Source organism: Mus musculus, chromosome 8 (genome assembly GCF_000001635.26).
Source record: "Mus musculus strain C57BL/6J chromosome 8, GRCm38.p6 C57BL/6J".
Classification (NCBI taxonomy): domain Eukaryota; kingdom Metazoa; phylum Chordata; class Mammalia; order Rodentia; family Muridae; genus Mus; species Mus musculus.
The window spans coordinates 111,560,248-111,580,575 of NC_000074.6; the positions used below are offsets into that span (position 1 = coordinate 111,560,248).

At 44.1% G+C, this 20,328-nt stretch overlaps 1 protein-coding gene across 12 annotated transcripts in view; it reads left to right on the forward strand.

Annotated features, from left to right (window-relative positions):
* The window catches only part of Znrf1 (zinc and ring finger 1), an 89,237-nt gene that overhangs the window by 23,764 nt on the left and 45,145 nt on the right, over positions 1-20,328 (forward strand). Inside the window, exon 2 of one of the 12 annotated variants that reach the window (XM_011248322.3) lies at positions 18,018-18,133. The exons of the other annotated variants lie outside the window; for them this stretch is intronic. Coding sequence (XP_011246624.1) covers positions 18,018-18,118 — 101 coding nt within the window. The 3' untranslated portion in view covers positions 18,119-18,133. Of the gene's footprint in view, positions 1-18,017; positions 18,134-20,328 lie in introns of those variants that run through there. 12 annotated transcript variants of the gene reach the window in all.

The following is a 20,328-nucleotide window of genomic DNA, read 5'->3' on the forward strand; positions in this document are numbered from 1 at the left end:
TTTAGGTCTCTGGAAATGCAGTAGATTAATGAATGCTCCATACTTTGTAGAAAAAGTAGTTTCTACTATTGGTCGGCTGTTCTGTCCTTGGTCGGCTGTTCTGTCCTTGTTTGGTTGTTCTTTTCATTTCTTCTAGAACTATACCGATCTTGTCTGCGTAATTGCAGAGGAGTGTTAAGAAGCCACACCACCTTTGCACTCAGGAGTAATAGTGTGGCTATGTTTATCTGTCACCCTTTGACTTCTACCTTTCTGTGCCTTGTTTTTTTCTTTCTTTAGGGTCTCATTATTTAGCCCTGGTTAGCCTAGAACTCCCAGAGATCTGCCTGTCTCCTGCTTCCCAAGTGTGGGACCAAAGGTATGCTCTGTGCTCCCCCACGCCAGGTACTGTTTGCATCTAGAGAGTTTACTGGTAGAAAACATATGGAAAGGGTGTCCTGGTGTCCTGCTGTTTTTAAATTCAGACTAACATTTTTTTCTTTATGTTGGAAACTTCACATTCACATTCAATGTAGTGTTTATCATCTCTGTCTGTTTGTTCCTTCTCTCCTTTCCCAGTCCTTATTTAAATTAAAAATTGACTCCAGCTTAATAATTTTTTTTTTTTTTTTTTGCTTTTAGGAGGAGGGTTTTATAATATAGATTTGTTTTTACTGGTTACAGTGTGTCTTTAACTAGGGCTTTTTTTTTTCTTTTAAGACATGTAGACCAGGCTAGCCACAAATTCACTGCATAGTTGGGGATGACCTTGAACCTAAAAAAGTGCATGCTCACATTCGTGAGTCTAAGCACACATGTATGCGTGTGTGTAGAGAGTATGCAGAAGCCAAAGGAGGACAAGGACACTGTGGGTCCTGCTCTGCCACTGTCTCCCTTATTCCTTTGTCAAACGATTTCATACTCACCTGGGACTAGCCCGGCAGCAAATGACATCGGCCCCCTTGTCCCCCCCCCCCCTACAGAGTTGGAGCTCAGGTGATGAATGTACAGCTACAGCTAGCTTTTTAGATAGTTGCTAAGGATTTGAACTCGGGTCCTTATGCTTATACAATGAAAAACTCTCGCCTATAGTAAATACATAGTATTTATATCACCTCAGTGTAAAAACAGGACTAAGAGACTATATTATTCTTCCATTCATTTTCCCAGAGGAAAGGACACATATATTTCACGTGCACGTACACACACACAACACCTCACAGTACACTGGTTGGTGGTTATTCCTTTTGCTTTAACCGGTTAATTATTGTATAAAGAAATGTGATTTTTAATGTATTCATAAATATATATCCATCAGCCTTAAGCAGATCCCAAAATATTTAACTCCCACCTCAGATTTGCCTGAGGAAAGCAAATGAGTTGTTGCTAAAAAGTAAAACCCAGAGTTTGCAGTTCATAAGACAGACATGAGAAAGTCAGTAGGTAGTAAAATTCAAGCCATAGGAAGAAAACACTCGGAAGGTACAAATAGCCTCATTGTACTGGTTCTATGCTTCAAGTGGTTAACTTAAAGAGTGAGGGAAGTTTTAATCTAACAGACGGATGAAGGCTGGGCTATAATTAGTAAGAGGCTGCCATTACCAGTTTAATGCAGTGCAGGTCCCACTTATGTAAGAATGCAGAAGGATCATAGGGAAGCTCTTGTCTTCCCAATTCTCAAGAGCGCAGCTCTGCTTGCTGCTAGCACCCTTCTGAGTATGAAAACCAGTGCCCTGTTCCAGTCTTAGCAGGGTAAATTCAAGGCCTGTTGCTTCAGTCCCAGCTCTCAGTCAGCCATGGGGATCCCTAAGGGTTTGCTCAGCCGCCTGTGCTTCTGGCTCACCTCAGCTTCTCCTTTTAAGGACCCATCTCGGGCAGCCACGTCATCATCACTTTTGTTCTGAAGGCTTGAGAACAGCCTACCAAAAATGTAGAACCAACTTAACTTCTTTGAGCTACTGAAATCTTAAACATTTATAAAGGAATGCTGGTGTTTTAATTGTACTTGGGTAAGTAAGATTTGTTCAGTATATATTGGTATATACCTATGTATATTTAATGAATGAAGCCGTGTATGATTTGGTTTCTTTAATAGGTTTAAAGAAAATCTTTGGGCTATGTATGTAACACTTTGAGAGATCTCATCTCATTCATCTAGGGTGGGAGAAAGGGGTTGTGAACTTGACATTTCTTGAGTCCCTGATCCGTGCCAAGCTCAGGGTCGGAACTTTACATATATCCCCACTTTTCCTTTATAACCGTCTCAAGCACAGAAGGACATGACTCCCATCATACAGATGAGAAAATAGTGTCAGAGTTTCTGTCTGACATCTACATTGTATTTCACAACCTTTAGGATGGCAACATTTAAATGTGATTGTGTTTGTTTTCTTTCCTGTTGCATAATTTACAGGAAATGTTGCTATGTGCGGGTAAGAGCAGCACATGATACTCTTGGCATGTTTTAACAAACTCTTAAGAATGGGACCACACTGATGATATGTTATGTGTTCTTCATATTTAATCCCTGGGTTCCCTTCCCTTCCCTTCCCTTCCCTTCCCTTCCCTTCCCTTCCCTTCCCTTCCCTTCCCTTCCCTTCCCTTCCCTTCCCTTCCCTTCCCTTCCCTTCCCTTCCCTTCCCTGTTTTTGTTTTTGTTTTTGTTTTTGTTTTTGTTTAACAAGGTCTAACTATAAGGTCTAGCTTAGGCTGACCAGGAACTCATAATGCAGAAAACCAAGCTGATCTTGAATTCAAAGAGACACACTTGCCCCTGTCTCCTGCTTGCTGGGATAACTTGCTTTTTTTTTTTTTTTTCCCCCCCGAGACAGGGTTTCTCTGTATAGTCCTGGCTGTCCTGGAACTCACTCTGTAGACCAGGCTGGCCTCGAACTCAGAAATCCGCCTGCCTCTGCCTCCCAAGTACTGGGATTAAAGGCGTGTGCCACCATGCCCGGCAACTTGCTTTTTAATATATAAATTGAGAAGCCACAGAACTTTTTGCTGACAGATAAGGACCAGTCTATGATAGGGAAATTAATTTGAACTGGCTTGTGAACCCTTTTTTCTTCCTCCTGGCAGTTGGGTCTCTGGCTCCAAGTCCCTATGATTTTGAGAGCTGATCTAAAACCTATCTTTGTTGTCTGCTGTTACGTAATACAATCAGCCTTAAAACTTAATGGCTTGTTTCTTGGGTTGGGATAATGGCTCAGTCCAATAAAGTCCTTTTTGTACAATCATAAGGACATGAGTTCAATGCCCAGAACCCATGGAAAAAGCCAGACATGGAGGTATGTGCTCGTCATCCTAGGGTTGGCGAGGTGGAGACAAGTGGCTCCCTTGACCTTGATAGCCAGTCAGCCAACCTAACTTGCTTGGCAGATGCCAGGCCTCTGAGAGACCCTGCCTCAAAAAGAAAGAAATTGTTGGACAGCACCTCAGGCAAAACGCCTGAGGTCATCCTCAGCCTCTGCACACATATGCCCTTGCACCTGCCTACATACAAAACCTCACATACGTGTATAGACATACATACATACATACATACATACATACATACAAACAAACAACTTAATGGCTTACAACCATAGTAACTCTGTGACACAGGAAGTTAGGCAGGGCTCAGCTGGGTTCTTTGTAACAACAGCTGGGGTGGTTGTGTTCAGACAGCACCTGTAGCGGGAGTGTCTAAATACTTGCTAGAGTCCCTGCCACCTTGACTAGCATGGCTAGGAGGCAGGAACCCTCTCTCACGTGGCTCTATCTTTGCTTGACTGGTATGGGTTTTCTTATATGGCAGCTAGATTCCGGGAGAAAAGCATTCTAAGGGACTAAGGCAGAAGTTGGAACTCTTACAGGCCTCTGCCTTTTAAGCGCAGCTAATGTTTTTCCCAGGTCATAATCCCATTTTAACTTATGAAAAATTCACAATTAGGACTGGAATAGTTGAGTTGGAAGTCACTTAATAACATGATGAGCACTGGGGTTTGATTCCCCAGCACCAAAGGAACAGAGCAGAGCAGGGCAGAGCACCTCCCTTTTCACCCCAGGACACCCTGTGTGGGGGCCCCTGTGTGAGCACCGTGGCTGTGTAGTCAGTAGGGCAAGTGCTTTTTCAATGAGCTACACTCCAGTCCAGGTTCCCTCCCTCCATGTCTCCTTCCTTTCCTCCCTCCCTCCCTCCCTCCCTCCCTCCCTCCCTCCCTCCCTCCCTCCCTCCCTCCCTCTCTTGCTCTGTCTTTCTCTATTTCTCCACCTCCACCCCTTTTTTGTTTTGTTTTGTTTTGTTTTGTTTTTTTCAAGACAGGGTTTCTCTGTGTCTGTAGCCTTGGGTGTTGTAGAACTTACTCTGTAGACCAGGCTGACCCTGAACTCAGAGATCAGCCTGCCTCTGCCTCCTGAGTGTTGGGATCAAAGGAGTGTGCCATCACTGCTTGCTGGACTAGCCCTGGTTTTCTTAAGACAGTTTATTTAGGAGTCCTTTGAGACGAGTGTCTCACTGTGTAACCCTGGCTGTCCTCAAACTTGGGGTCTTCCTGCCTATGCCTCCAGTATTGGGAGTAGAGGCATGGACCACTACACCCAGCAAACTTTAGGGCAGTCTTCCCAGCATTAAAGAATTGTTGTTAGCTCATACATAAGTGTGTTGCACTGTGCATTAACTTAAGAGTCTTAGAACCAGAACCGTTTGTTCCGTGTCCCTCATTCTCATCCTCTCAGTGGTGAGCTGGCCTTCCCTTGTGTAGGAGTGACAGGGAAAGTTAAGGGTGATAACTCAGCCTCTTCTGTCTTTCTTGGTAGGCGGGAAGATTATGAATCCAAGGCCTATATTGGCTCTCCTGTGTTCTTCCTTTATTAAAATCATCTATGTATCTGTGAGTTCCCCAGCTGCCTGCTCAGGTTTGCTTCCCTGATCCTTGACTGATGGGCCATTTTGAGAGTTGCTCTATTCAGATTTTATATCAGATACTATCGTTGTTGTTGTCTGTTTTTGCCTAGGCAGCTAACACACTATCACCCCAGGCAGACATGTTCGTTCTTCTCTCTTCAGGAGGTTGTGAGAGGAAGCTCACATTGCATGCTCCTGCTTCTTCCCCTCAGTTGTACTTTGCAGACCATTCCATCTCATTCTTTTTTTTTTTTTTGGTTTTTGGTTTTTTGAGACAGGGTTTCTCTGTGTAGCCCTGGCTGTCCTGGGACTCACTTTGTAGACCAGGCTGGCCTCGAACTCAGAAATCCGCCTGAGTGCTGGATTAAAGGCGTGCGCCACCACACCCGTCTTCCATCTCGTTCTTAGCAAAAGTTGGCATCTGCCTTCTTCATAGCCTTTTATGTCTCCTTCACTTAGCTAGCATTTATTGAGAATTTAAATAGCCAAGAGCCATTTTAGACTTTACTGCATGTGTGGGAATGGTTAATTGGGGCTCTTGTTGTTGTGGAACTTTACAGTTTAGTTAAAGTTAACAAGTGTAAGCACACAAGTAGTTGTAGAAGGCAGCCGTGGGAACAGCAGCCTGCAGAGCCTGGTGGGCTTGCAGGCCCTTAGCATTTATAAACAGTAAACCCCAGCTCTCTCTGTGTCAGACCCTGGGTACCTGGATAGCTGTGGCAGTGTCTGAGTGTCCCTTTTAGGGACAGTCTTCCTCCTCTGTGACTCACTTCACACACCTCTCTCTCTCTCTCTCTCTCTCTCTCTCTCTCTCTCTCTCTCTCTCTCTCTCTTCCTTCTTTTCTGTTCTGTTTTGTTTTTGAGATAAGGTTTCTCTGAGTGGCCCTGGCTGAGTGTTGGGATTTAACGTGTGCACCGCCACACCCAGCCTCCTTGGGCTGCTGCTGCTTTTTGGGGGGGCGGGGGGGGGGGTTGAGCCAGCAGCTCTCCCAGCAGGTGTCTTATCTGGCTTTATTCCGAAGGTGCTTGTCTGGTGGCCTCGGGGCCTGGCTTTGGCATGATCTCTTTCAACATTTGTTGCAAGTGTGTTTTCTTTTAATTTTGCCCACACCAGTGCAGTGCGTGTTTCCAGTGCCAATACTAGAATAAGCCTGACTAGAGATCAAGAAAAACCTGGTAACTGCCTTAAAATTAAATGTTTAAACTCTGTTTGCCCTTTGCATACGTTTGCTGTTGTCGGGAAGTCCTGGAGCCTTGCCCCGCCTCTTAGGACAAGGCTGGGAAGGAGCTGAGTGGGCTCCTTACCCCGACATAGGGAGTAAGGGCTAAGGAAGTGAGGAGGCCGCTGCTGCAAGTATACAGAGAGATCTGCTGAGTGTAAAGTAATTCTGATACGGAGGCTATGATGTTATCACTCATTGGCTTTCCTCACACAAGTCACACTATGAGTGGAAACCATGCTTCCCCAGGTTCAGGTGCTCCTCCAGCTCTGCCCCGCCGCTCTCTGATGAGCTGACCAACCATCCTCAGTGAGAGCATTGTTTATCCGGGACACCTCTGGGACTGTAGGTGATCATTCAAACCTGTAACAAGGATCTCTTGTCCAAGATTGGCTTATTCTGACTATACAATAAATTGCTTTTCTTGCTGGTTTTGTCTCCCCTATGTACATTTGCTGCTAGTGTGGTAGAAAGATAGTGGTGAGCTTTGTGTCTCCTGAGGAGGCCTTTGTACATAGGTAGCGGTAGGAGAGTGGAGCATGTTTAAGCATAACCTTTAAAGTTGGTGTTGGAGTATATATAGACATCATTCACTTTAAATGTAGGATTTTAGGCAGATGAGATGGCTCATTGGATAATGTTGTTTGCCACCAAGCCTGACAACCTGACTTCTAAACACACACATCACACACATACACACACATTGAAAGAAGCATTTCAAATATATTAATATAATATGGCAAAAACATATATACTTTTAACCAAGATGAAATATCTACATATTTCTTATGTAACTTTATGCCATTTGGATATTTATTTATTTATTTTAGAGGCAAGGATTCACTCCATAGCCTAGGCTAACCTGGTAGCTTAAAATTACCTCAAACTCAAGGCAATTCTTCTGCCTTAGCTTCTTAACATACTGAGATTATAGATGAGAGGCAGCACAACCAGCCTGGATGTCTCTGTCCTTATACCATTCCAGTGAGGCCCCATAGTTTTGTGTGTTAATATGAATAATAAGGCTAGGGATATAGGTTCAGTCCCCAGTAAAGAAGAAAAGAAGAAGAAAAAAAAATACCCACAGGGTTTGCTTATTTGAAGTTTGCTTTTAACATTGAGTACTATATTATGCTTTTGAGCTGTTCCATGCATATCCAGTGTGTAGCTCTCCTTATTAGGACATATGCTTATCTCCTTTTGTATCTGCTTGTTTCTAACCATTAGCATGGAAGGGCCTGTGCTGTGCATTTTGTATGTACAGCTCTCTTACCTTTCCCTGTGCAGGTAGATTGTCCTGTTATAGTTGTGTTTCTTACCCCGGGTCCTTTATGTTTCTCTCATGCCTAGGACTGCTAGAAGGAAGGGCACAGACTGAGTGCTTTGCTCCCAGGCTTGTAGTCCATCATCAGGGTGTCAGCGTGATGTTTTCCTCGGAGGCTTCTGTCCTTGCCTGGCAGATGGCCACCTCTCCATGTGTCTCCACATGGTCTTCCTTTTGTGTCTAGGTTCTAATCTCTTATAAGGGTATGAGTCTTACCTTTTAGGGCCTACCCTAAAACCTCATTTTAATATGGGGACTTGACTTCTAATCCATCATTGGATTAGAGCAAATAAAGGGGACTCTGTTCCTTTTTACAAGGAGAATGCTCTTGGAGTCTTGTCAGTCAGGGTAACAGTTACCGTGGGGTTAGTGTGGATATTGTTTGTTAGTCAGAGATGCTTCTTGTGCCTTGTTTGTTCTCAAGAATGGAGAACATGAGGCCTACCTCAAGTTAGAGCTCAGAAAGCTTGGACAGCTTCTTCAGAAGTGCACCCTCAGGGGTGCAGAAAGATAACACCAGCTGTCTCTAAGGCTGATTTGGAAGACAGCTTCAGTCAGAGCAGTTAACAGCAGAACGTGGGAGGAGTACTTGGGAGGCCAGTGGCAGACATGAGGGTCTCTGTCAGCCCAGTGTGCCACGCCCTGTGTCGCTCTGCTGTCTCTCAGGGCTTCTGTGAGAAACCCAGTGGCTTTAAGCTGGCTCCTTTCTGCCTTCTCACTGCTGTGCTGTTCCTTTGGTCACTGTTAGGAGCCCTCTTTGGCTTAGCTATCTGCTTTTCTCTTTGGTATACTCGGGGCCTCTCCCTCTGGCCCTGAGTTCCCACTGTTGTTACTTCCAAGCATATGCGTTTTCCATAGCATGGTCACACATGGTCGCATGGTCACAGTGGCGTGTGCAGCCATCACAGCTCCTGGGTCAGTTTAGGACATTATGCCCCAGTGGACATATCTAAATACCTTTAAAAAATACTTAATTGTCTTTTAAAATTGTGTATGGGGTGTGTGTGTGTGTGTGTGTGTGTGTGTGTGTGTGTGTGTGAGAGAGAGAGAGAGAGAGAGAGAGAGAGAGAACACATCTGCCATAGCACAGCGTGGAAGCCAGAGATGAGCTTGCACGCATCAGTTTTCTCTGCTGTTTTGGTCTCAGAATTGAACTCCAGAGCCTTTACCTGCTGAGCCAACACTTTAAAGATATTGTCAGAGAGGGGTTCTTTGAGACAGGATTTTGTCCTTAGCCCAGATTGACTTTGAACTCACTGTGTAGCCCCCGCTGGCCTTGAACTTGTAGCCCTTCTGCCTCAAGCATCCTGAGTTCCCACGTGTACCACTGTTCAGCTCTGAGGCCCCGTAGACATGTTTCCTTTAATTCCTGTGCTCCATTGCAGTCTGTATAAATTTATAGTTTTTCTTTTTTTTAGAATATACTTTAATTTTTTTCTGGGTTCTCCTTTAAATGTATCCCAAAAGCTTTTTTTGTTGTTTTGAGACAGGTCTTGTATAGCCTGGGATACCCTCAAACTTAGTCCAGAGCTGAGTATAATTTGAACTCTCATATACCTGGAACTACAAATATCAGGCCTAGCTTCCCACAGTCTGTTTAATCATAGATTTTTAGGGAGTAGGGTGGAGGCAGGAGCGAGGTAACACAATGTAGCCTAGGCTGGACTAGAATTTACTATGAAGCCAGCAGATCTCAAGCTCAAAATAATCTCCTTGCCTCGTCTTCCCTGGGGCTAGAATTACAAGCCACCAGGATTAGCTGGAGGATCAATCCTCTCCTGTTTGTGTTGTTTCTTTCTAAGAATCACTTTGATATTAACATAAGAAGCCTTATGGCAATTTAGTATTCAGGATTCATAGTTAGAGAATATATAGTGAAATTATTCTTAGATCTTTTGATGAAGTTGGCAATTACATTTCCTTAAATGATCCAATACAAATGCATACTATTTGCTGTTTTAGGAGTTACAGAATCCAGATTGTATGAGTTAAACTAATTCTTAGATGAACTCCCCAGGGCTTCCTTATATATCTGTCTATAAGTTTCTTGGATGGAAACCACATTAAATCACTGATCCAGATATAGTGGTATAGAGAATAATCTCAGATTAGCCTTGGCTACGTGGGAAGGTTGGAACCAGCCTCTGCTAGATGGACCTGCTCAGACGATGACAATGAACATAAGGCAAAGCAAAAATGGACAAAAAGGTTCAATCAAGGATCATGGTTTATATGTCATCGTCATGTCTCCATAGTTCCATTTTTTTTTCTAGAACATTCTCTTCTCTCTTCATAGGATTGACATTTCTGAAGAACAAAGTATTTTGGGTTTGTCATATTGTTTCCTTTAGATCTAGATTCAGGTTAGATTTCCTTGGCAGACAAGAGCTGTGCAGATGCTGCTGCTCTTCTGTGTCAGTGTCACTTTATCCCATGACTTAATTAGTGCCTGCTAGGTAGAGGAGATCTGTGGTTTCATAACTCCAAAATGGCGTGACTGTCTCATAGCCTAGTGATCTTGGTGCCAAGGATGTTATGATCGTTAGTAATCATCTCCGCTACTGACCTGCATGCCTGGCTCACCCCTTTTCAAGCGTATTTATTACTTACTACCAATAACTTTTTTTTCCCTTTTTGAGACAGGCTCTCCTTAGCAGCCTGGAACTAAGTAGACCAAAGCGTCCTCAAGCTCACAGAGATTCACCTGCCGCTGGCTCCTCAGTGCTGGGATTAAATATGTGACACCACCCTGGCTTTCAGTGGCATCTCTAGAATTCTAGTCTATCATTTCTGTTGTCAGCCGTGAGTGTACTTACTTGAGTCTATCAGATTGTGATGTCTCCTGCCTTGCCCTTGTTGGATGGCTTTGCAGCTGACTTAAACAGAAGACGCAAAACTGGCCAGTGACAGCAAATTGTAGGGAAGCTTTTTTCTGTGTGACACAGGCAGAAATCCTCCCCTCCCCCACTTCAGTTCTTTCTTGGTTTCTGGCACCTGGGGATTTCCAGTTCTTTCTTTGTTCTTAGTCAGTGTAGGGCATTTAGAACACAGGATTTTCTGGTTATATAGGCATTTGTTTTGCTGTAACTGGAAGTTCCCAGGATTTTCATTCTCAGTATTGAGACTAGATACTTCAAAGGGTTTTTGTTGTTGTTGTTGTTTTGTTTTTTTTAGTTTTTGTTTTGTTTTGTTTTGTTTAGTTTTTGATTTTTCAAGACAGGGTTTCTCTGTGTAGCCCTGGCTGTCCTGGAATTCACTTTGTAGACCAGGCTGGCCTCGAACTCAGAAATCCACCTGCCTCTGCCTCCCGAGTGCTGGGATTAAAGGCGTACACCACCACACCCGGCTTTCAAAGGGGTTTTAGGACTTGAATTTATTCTTCTCTGTGAGCTTTCAGAGGTAACTATAGTTGATATCTTTCTCATTATTTAGAAAGCCATAGAATCTTGACTCTCAAATTATTATTAACTCTGATTACAGAGGCATTACAAATTATTTTTTAATGGCTGGAGATTGGTGAAGGGATGGAATGGTGGCAAGTAGTGAGGAGAGTGAGACCGAAAGGTGTAGCTCAGAATATCTTTCTCTGCTTACTCTTTAGTTCTTTTTTTTTTTTAAGATTTATTTATTTATTATATGTAAGTACGCCATAGCTGTCTTCAGACTCCCCAGAAGAGATTCAGTTATCATTACAGATGGTTGTGAGCCACCATGTGGTTGCTGGGATTTGAACTCAGGGCCTTCGGAAGAGCAGTAGGTGCTCTTAACCACTGAGCCATCTCTCCAGCCCTCTTCAGTTCTTAAGGGCATCAGCGTATCAGTGTTTAAAACGTGAGAAGCATGGTTTTGTTTTGTTTTGTTTTGTTTCAGTGCGATTAAACCTGAGAAAATTATTACATTTTGAAATGAAAGACCTCATGGTTTATTCCTTTGAAGCTGTAGTCTCTAGGGTTTATGATCTTTTAGTATATATTTTAAAGGCCAGTGTTGTATTTCCAGCAACAAATGGAAAGAACTGTGTGCGTTCCTTTAGCTACATAAAAAAGTCCACATAAAAAGAAGTTTGCTTTTGCCTTAAGTTTCAGAGCTTTTAGTCCATAGTCATTTTGCCCCATTCCCTTTGGGCCTATGGCAAGGCAGTGACTAATCGGAGATGTGTGCAGTAGAGAAAGGTATTCCTATTACAGCATCCAGAAAGCAAAGAAAGGGCAAGAGGATGGGCCAGGAAACCAATAAACCAGTGTTCCTTCCTTAAAAGGTTTATTACGTGTGTGTGTGTGTGTGTGTGTGTGTGTGTGTGTGTGTGTGTGCGCGCGCGCGCGCCTGCCTTTACCAGTGCACTGAAACATTTCTCTGGCCCCCAAATCCTTTTCAAGGGCATGCATGCCCTCATATTTGCACGGAGAATTTGCAACTCAGCCCCACCCCTGTACAGCCTTCTTATTAGTACCCAAGACGGGGGACCATGGCTTTTGCTTTTTTTGTTGTTGTTGTTTTGTTTTGTTTTGTTTTGTTTTTTATAGCACATGGGCCTTTAAAGGACATTTATCCAAGCCATGGCAGTTGGATGTGAAAGGTGTGAAATATTCAGTTAAAAAAATAAACAAAAATAAGCTGGTGGAGCAATGAGTCCCTATCCAGTGCTCTACAGAGTGAATCACAAGCCAGTCAGGTTACAAAGTGAAACCTACAAAACAAACAAAAATGTATCTTTGCTTTAGAGTTCAAATTGCAGCTGCCCCAATTAAATACAGGAAATGGCTGTATTTTTCTTTTGGCATTCAACTGTCTTGACCATCACCACCTGCTTGGCTGGTCACATTCATTACCAGGCTTTCTGTCTGAAAGGAGATAATATTCACAAATGGCTCAGAAATAGCAATGAGCATTTCTGGTCATTTATTAACATTTTTAGTGTTAGGTTTTAGAATTAGATAAACTTTTGTGGTCAAGGTGCCTTTGGACTTCTGCAGTAACCAATTAGGTGTGTGCGCATGTGGGTTGTTTGTGTTTTGAGACACTTCTCCCTGTGTAAACCATTCTAGCCTCAAACTGACAGCCAGCCAGCTGCCTCTACTTCCCAAGTGCTGGGATTAAAGGTGTGTGTCATCATGTCTGTCTAAATTGGTAGTTTATATAACTATGGTCTCTCAAAAATGAGAAACGGACCTTGGAGCCATTGGTACAATCCACAAGCCTTATTTGGATTCCTGGTTTTACACGACGTTGTGTTTGGTGTGTGTGTGTGTGGGTACACTCGTGTTATCATTTGTATGGGTTCATGTGTTCAACATCACAGAGATACAGAATTGGTCCATACCAGAGAGCACTTTCCAGGTTAGAGATAAAGCTCAGTGCTGTAATCCTTGTCCATCAGTCAGAAGCCCTTTGTTCAATCCTCATCACCTAAAAAAACAAATAAAACCCCACCTGTCTTGGTTCAGCCACATTACTGCCTCCACAGCTACCCAGCACCTTGCATCTTTTTATTACACGTATTATCAAGTATTATCTTTATTGTCCATCCATTAATCTATCTTGATTCATTTCCAAATAAACTGTATATTTGTCTCAGTGTTTTAATGTAGTGTTCAGTGGTATTTTTCTCTGTGTAAAGTTTACATATAATAAAATACACTAAGCGTATGTTCACTGCGTTTTGCTCTTAGCCCAACCCAAATCTCTCTCTAGAAAGAGTTCACATCCTCCACCCACATTATAGACCCACAGTGAACCTTAGCATGCATTGTCTATCAAAGCTCTCTGATTTCCATGCCTTCTCTCCTGTCAGGAGTGCTTGCTGCTTTTTTCTTAGATGTGAGTGCTGACCTTGCTCCTGCAGAGCGCCTTCCATTCTGTAGCAGACAGGCCTGCTAAAGAGTAAAGTGGAGAAGCAGCCGCCCCCCGCCCCGCCCCGCCCCGCCCGCCTGTTTCCCCAAGGTTGCTTTATCTCAGACGGCTCATCTGTGCGTCCCTTCTGTCCTCCATCTTATTGTTTCGAGTTTGCCAGACGTTATCTGTATGCACTGTCCTGGGGATTCTGTTGCTGCGGAGGAGCAGAACTGGTGGCCCCTGTGAAAAGGAGATTCTGAGGCTGCAGACTGGAGAAGCTTTCTCATTGGCTGCCACAGGATGACGTGTGTACACATTCTCTGACTTAGCCTGTGAGGTGCCTCGATTGGACCTGAGGGTGGAACCTCCTGAGGTGGAAGTCCTGCCTAAGGTGGGCTCATTCCTTCCCGGGGCTCTATTTATAAGCTGCAGAGGGAATCTAAGGGATTTTATATCACCTCCCACCCTACCTTATAAAATTAGTTCAGGTGGGTGGCTAGAACCATGAAGTTAAACACCAATTATCTAAATATACATAGGAGGTAGGAACAGAGGGTCAGAAAAGAACCCATGTTCTCTAACTTGAGGATTCCAACTGCAAAGATAAAAATGGCAGCAGCCTCCTCGAGTCTGCAGCTGTCAGGGGCTACCTGAGCCCTGACAGCTTTCCTAGGGGGATCCGCCACTCTCTTTATAAGTGCTTGGTGCTGGAGAAGCCACTCCCATATTACTTTGTGGGTTTGGTTTTGGTTTTGAGACAAAGTGTTACTATGTGTCACAGGCTGCCTCTAACTCATGCTCTCCTGCCTCAGCATCCCCTGGGGAGTGCTGGGATTACAGGTGTATACCCCTGACTCTGGCTATATATAATCCATGTATTAAATAAGCAAATTTGACTCTTTCAACTTTCCTCACAACCTACCATCATGCCGTCTCAGTACTTGGGCACACCCTGCTGCATTTGGAGGGAAACATTAGCATATTTCTAGGTGTTCCTGGGCTCCTATTCAGGCTGTCCCTTCTGTGGCACGATAGGCTTATTCTAACCATCCTGTCATGGCAACTCAAGGTCTTCCAGCCTGTGTCCCTTTGCTGATCGGTCTTCCAGGCCAGGCAGAGTCAGAACTTTGTTTTTTGTTGACTCCATAAACTTCAGCTAATGGTAGTGTTCCATTTTCAGTTATTTGTCCCCTCCTGGTTGGCAGTTGGCCTCATGCTTTCCGTTCCTCCAGCAAGGCCCCTTAGTTCTCTGTGATTTTTGTGGTTCTCTTGGGAAAGGCAGAATCCTTGTGGAGATCATTAAGCTAGTGGTGTCACCAATGCACTTGGTCTTCAGGAGTGTAAAGAACCTCTAGCATTTGATTCAGATATGTAGTTTCTGACTTTAGCAGTTTGAGTTTGAAGAAGGAGACCAGGATCCAGCAACTGCTCTGTGGGCTGGACCATTCTTAGATTCTAGTTGTGGAAATCAGAGTGAGAAGAGGGATAGCTCTATGAAAGAAATTGATGAGCTCGGCTTAGCTAGAACTCTGTTCTTGTCTTATTGATCTCTGACTCTGGCAAGCTAGGCCCCAGCTCGTTTTCTTTGTCTGAGATCTTGAGTATATTTCCCCATCAGGTCCGTGGAGGATGAGGTGGAAAAAAAGGTAATATGGAAGAAATTGTTGTGTAAGATTATTGGGCCTCTTGCTGGGATTCCAGCCTTGACTCTGGTCTCTGAGTAAGCTATTTCTAATTAAAAGTGTAAGGAAACATTTATTCAGGGCTGGAGAAATGGCTCGGCGGTTAAGAGTACTTATTGCTCTTCCAGAGGTCCTGAGTTCAATTCCCAGCAACCACATGGTAGCTCATAGCCATCTGTAATGGGGTCTGATGCCCTCTTTTGGTGTGTCTGAAGACAGCTACAGTGTACTCACATAAAATAAAAAAATGTTAAAGGAAACATTTATTCATTTAGCAATTAGATAGCATAGTAGTTTCTCCTTGTCTTCAAGGGATAATTTCCAAGATCCTCAGTGGGTCCCTGGGATCACAGACTCTAAATTTAAAGTGTTTCTCTGACTACCCTGCAGCTAATCAGAATTAATCTGTCTTTCCATGTCTTTTGTTCTGGTATCTGCTTTTCTTTGCTGCATTTGACACTTGAAGCCATCAAGTAAAGCAGTCATTTTCTTAACACCGTTGATCTGATAACTGACACTTAACAGCTGCGTAGTAGATGCAGCATGACTGTACTGGACAGAGTGATTCCTCTCTCAAGCAGGATGGAGCGAGATTTCATCGTACTGCTCAGAAAGTTATGCAGTTTAACATGTATGATTTGGGCCCTGGTGAGATGCTCTAGAGGTTAAGAGAGCCCTTGCTGCTCTTGCAGAGAACCAAACATCAGTTCCCAGCACCCATATCAAGCCTGTAACCCCAGCTTCAAGTGACCCAGCACACTCTGCTGGCCTCTGCAGGCACATCTTAAGACTGTCCCTTCTTCCCATCTCTGAAGAAACCATTCTAGCGTAAATGAAGTTAATCCTGGCTTAGTGGAATTTAGAGCTTTTAGTACATATCTCTTGTCTCAGGATTTCTATTGCTGTGATAAAAACACCAGGATCAAAAGCAACCTGGAAGAAAAGGAGCTGTAAATTCCACACCACACTCCATCACTAAGGAAAGTCTGGGCAGGAACCTGATGGCAGGAGCTGATGGCCAAGGCCTTGAAGTAATGCTGCTTTCTGGCTTATGTCTCGTGGTTTGCTCAGCCTGCTTTCTTATAACACTCAGGACCACCAGCTGCAGGGGAGGTGTCTCCCACAGTGGGCTGGGGCCTCCTACATCAATTATTAATCAAGACAGTACAGACTTGCCTGACTAGTCTTGTGGAGGCATTTCTCAAGTGTGATTCCCTCTTAAATAACTCTAGCTTGTGTCAAGTTGACTTAAACCTAGCCAGTATATATCCATTCTATTTTCCTACCTGTGCCTCCATCACTAACTTATATGACTTAGGTGATATCGTCTTGGGGTAGAACAGGGCCCTGTCTCTTCTGAAGAACTTGGTATCCTTTTTAGGCTGCTGTTCTGTGCATAGGGCAAGTCCTGTCCTCAGACTGTAAGGTCTTCTCTGATAGACTCTGGGCTTGATGACAGACACTGATTTCTCCCTCTGTGAGAGAGGCTTCTCTTTGTTCTGTAGGAACCCAGAAAACATTCTTAAGTACAGTGCTCCCCCAGCCACCCACTCACACTTCAAACTCAAAAGCTCAGAAAGCAACAAGCTGAAGGAGGAACTCTGTCTGGAGCTCCCTGTCTGACTAAAGGATGTTCACCCAGTAGACAGGAGATTACCAGAGGCTCCTTTCTTGGGGTCTGAGTGATTAACTCACAGGGAAAGGACCCCAAAGTCTGACACCTTGCCCTAAGAGGTTTGCGGCCAGCATGGCCTGTTCTTCTGAGTGGTTCTCTAACTGCACAGCATGGCAACCATTGTTCACACCCAGCGTTTGTCCCACCGCCCTCCTGGGGGTCTCCTGCACTCAGGTGGCCCAGGACCGGAATCTTCTTGTCATTCCATCCCTAGACTCCAGACTCCTGCTTTGTCTGTAGCTTAGAATGCTCGCTCCATAAGCTCAACCACGTGGCCTTTTTACTTTGATTCAGTGTACTTTTATGTTCATAATTTACTACTTTCAGTTTATTCCTCAGAATCAGATACCATCCCTCTATATGGCTCACAAAACAGAGGCATTATGGTCATGCCAGCTGCCCACCTGGATGAAGACATTCCCTCCAGGCCCTCCAGTGAGACTACAGAGACTCAGTTCTGTAATTTTGCTGTCTCTTGATCTCAGGACCCAAGTTTCAGCTCTCCAAATGAGCTAACTCACAAAACAACTTCGATTGGATAGACTGAAAACATATGCACGCAGGCTTATGGACTAACTATTGGTTTTCTGACTTTAAAAACAGCCTTCCATCTTTGAAGAACTAAGAGTCTTCCCTCGGACCATTAGCTTCAAAGAAAACCAGTGTGGTCTTGCTCTGCTGGTTCTTGTCTGGTGCCTGAAGGCATCCATAGGACACTCAGAATTTATAGTGAGTTTCTTCGCTGAACACGGGTTATAGTTATACATATTGGAGTAGATTCAGGGGCTCGTCCTCATTTTAGTTATGTATAGGCAAGAGTTAGTTCTTCCGTCTCTCTCTCTTTCCCCATGTCTCTTTGGACCTCCTTTTTGTGTCTCTTTTGAAGTTGGAAGTGCCATAAAGATACATTGAGAACCTCCTTTAGAAGCAAGGCTTTGAGGCAGTTGACCTTGTAAAAGAATTCCCCTTATCCCCTAGAGCCCAACCTGCAAGCCAAGTGGCTTTATGTCTGTTATACTTTGATCAGACTGCTCTTTCCAGAGGCTCTGAAAGGGCTCAGGTTGGAACAAGAGGCCATCGTTTTCTGTGACAGCCCTCTCATAAAGCTTTGTGGTTAGAGCAAGTCTGTGAAAGTTAAATATAGAATTCTGTCTGTTGGTGTTTACCTTTCTTCGTTAAAGAATACATCTGCTATCTTTAATCTTTGATCAGGATTGAAAGACATAAAGGATATGAGCGTTCACAGGTCTGTAGTGTCTGTGGCCTGGCCTCATAAGAAAGACTTCTGATGCCACTGAGTTCCCTGGTGCTCCCAGCACTCTTGAGTTCCAGCTCAAGTAAGAAAGTATCAGGAGCTCCACACTTAAGACAGCATCCTCTTCATCCTCCGCCCATTTTCTTTTCAAATTTTCTTATAGGTGCTTTGTCGGCGTGTGTCTGCACCACGTCATCCCCAGTGCCCATGGAGACCAGAGGAGGGCTTTGGATCTCCTCGAACTGGAGTAACAGACGGTTGTGAGCCACCATATGGGTGCTGGCAATTGAACCTGGGACTTCTAGAAGAGCCAGTGCCCTTAACTGCTGAGCCATCTCTCCACCCTGTTTTCTTACAGAGAATTGCTACTGCATTTTCTTTCAGATATTTTCAGAATCTCCTGTGATTTCCTCATTCAGAGTCCAGCAACTCCAGCCTTGCCTGCCCTCCTCGTCCTTCACCTTGCTTTCATGATTCTAGACTAATTCAAATGCATGTTTTCTGCTATTGATGCCAAGCAGATTTCTGACCTAAATGGCATCTAGTGAGGTTGCTCCAATACATAGATGGCAGCAAATGTTTTCTTGTTTGTTCTTTGAGAACTAAAGGTTTGATAACTATACGGAGGCATTTTAAATGAATGAGTTGGTTCTGGGTTGAGAGATGCATGATAAAGTCCTAAGTTTCAGGGTAAAGAGCCTTTCCATAGCAGGACAGCAGATGGTCTGGTTCTGTCTCTTTCGTGTCCTTAGTCTTAATCTCCTTCTTTTTTAAACCTTATGGTTCTAGTTCCAAAGACAGAGATGGACTGAAAGCTTCACAAGAGGACCTGAAGCAACGTGAACAGGTGAAGGGTGACCCTCCCCTGGCCTCAGAATTGTCCCTAGCAGCTGCTTAGAGAAAAATGGTTCTGGTTGCTTTAGAAGTGGCTCTTTATCCCTTGATGGGCTGTGTATGAAGAAGGGTATCAGTGCCATTGTAAAGCCCCTCAAGAAAACAGGGCCCCTTCTTGGCCTATAATCAGTCCACTGAGACCCCTGGGTGTTCCCTTTATCCTGTCTATAGGAACATATAATCTGATGGTCGCCGAGGGCTGCCCCTTGGCAGGCTGTTCTCATCCTTTACACGGATGGTGTTGGCTTTCAGCTGCTTTGCTTGCAGGAATCACTCTGACACTAACACTAATGACACTGAAGTCTAAGGATTATTTCCCCTATCAGATTGTTCAGCACCAAGAAAGGCAATGGGAATTAAAGGGATACAGTGAGAATGGGTGAAAGGGAAATTGCAAACTCCCCTAAGCAGCAGTAGGAAGCGAACAGCACATCTCAGCACAGTGCTTTGGGCAGAATGACCTGTGTTGGATTTGGTACTCCATTGCAAATGAGACCAAAAGTCTGGGTGACCAGAGGCTGCAGTGCTTGCACCTGCTGTGCCATCTGCTCAGGAGAGGTATTTCATATTCAGTGGTTGCTTTCACTGTCTCTTTTAAATACACCAGGCCACATTGATCAGGGTATGAACTTACCCTCTTTGGGGCTTAGTTGATAGTGTTTGGCCATGTTGGTTTTCCTGAACTAGACCAAGTTTTGCTGTAAGAGGCTGTACCTCCTAGGCTTTTCATATTGAAAGGGGAAAGACCAGATTCAGGCCTTAATCTTGCCACTCTAGGAGCAGGAAACATTCAGAGTGACCCAGAGCTGGGGCTAGAGAGCTGGCTTGGCGGTTAAGAGCCCTGGATACTCTTCTAGGGGTCCTGCATGACGGCAACAGTTGTGACTCTAGTTCCAGGGGACCCAAACACCCTCTTCTGACTTCAGTGACTAATACATGCATGTGGTTGCACAGACATACACACAGGCAAAACATCTAATACATAAAATAAAAATAAATCATTTTTAAAAAGTATTACAGATTTGTAAGTTACAGTAAGAGTCATAAGAACAGCCTACTGTTGCAGGATATTTGATCACACTATGACCCTCAAGATTGTCATTTACTCTAAAAACCTGTATCTAGTTGTGGTGTGGCTCAGCCCTTAGCACACACCGTTCATCTCAAACAATGAAGGTAAAGTTGGTTTGCAGAAGGAAGCACCCATGTTTGAAAGTGATGTCTAGTTGAGTGGCAAAATGATGAATCTGAGAAAGATGTGACAGAATAGGAGAAGAGAGCAGAGAGGGAAGCTACCTGAGGGGCAGTGCAGAGAAAGACCAGGCAGTTTTCCAAGGACAGTTAAAGAGAGAGACAAGTTAGACACAGGTAAAGACAGAACGAGCCAGAGAATGAGCAGGATCCCAAAGACTAAAACATACTGCCAAAGTTAGTCTGAGGTCAAGCAGCGCAATTCAGCGAGAGGCCCAGAGAGAAGCCAGATTCAGTCAAGGCAGCTTGGAGAGGGGTTTGAGGCAGAACAACTGCCAGAGAACCAGCTAGCCAGAGCTCAGAAAGAACTAGAAAGGGTGGGTTTATTC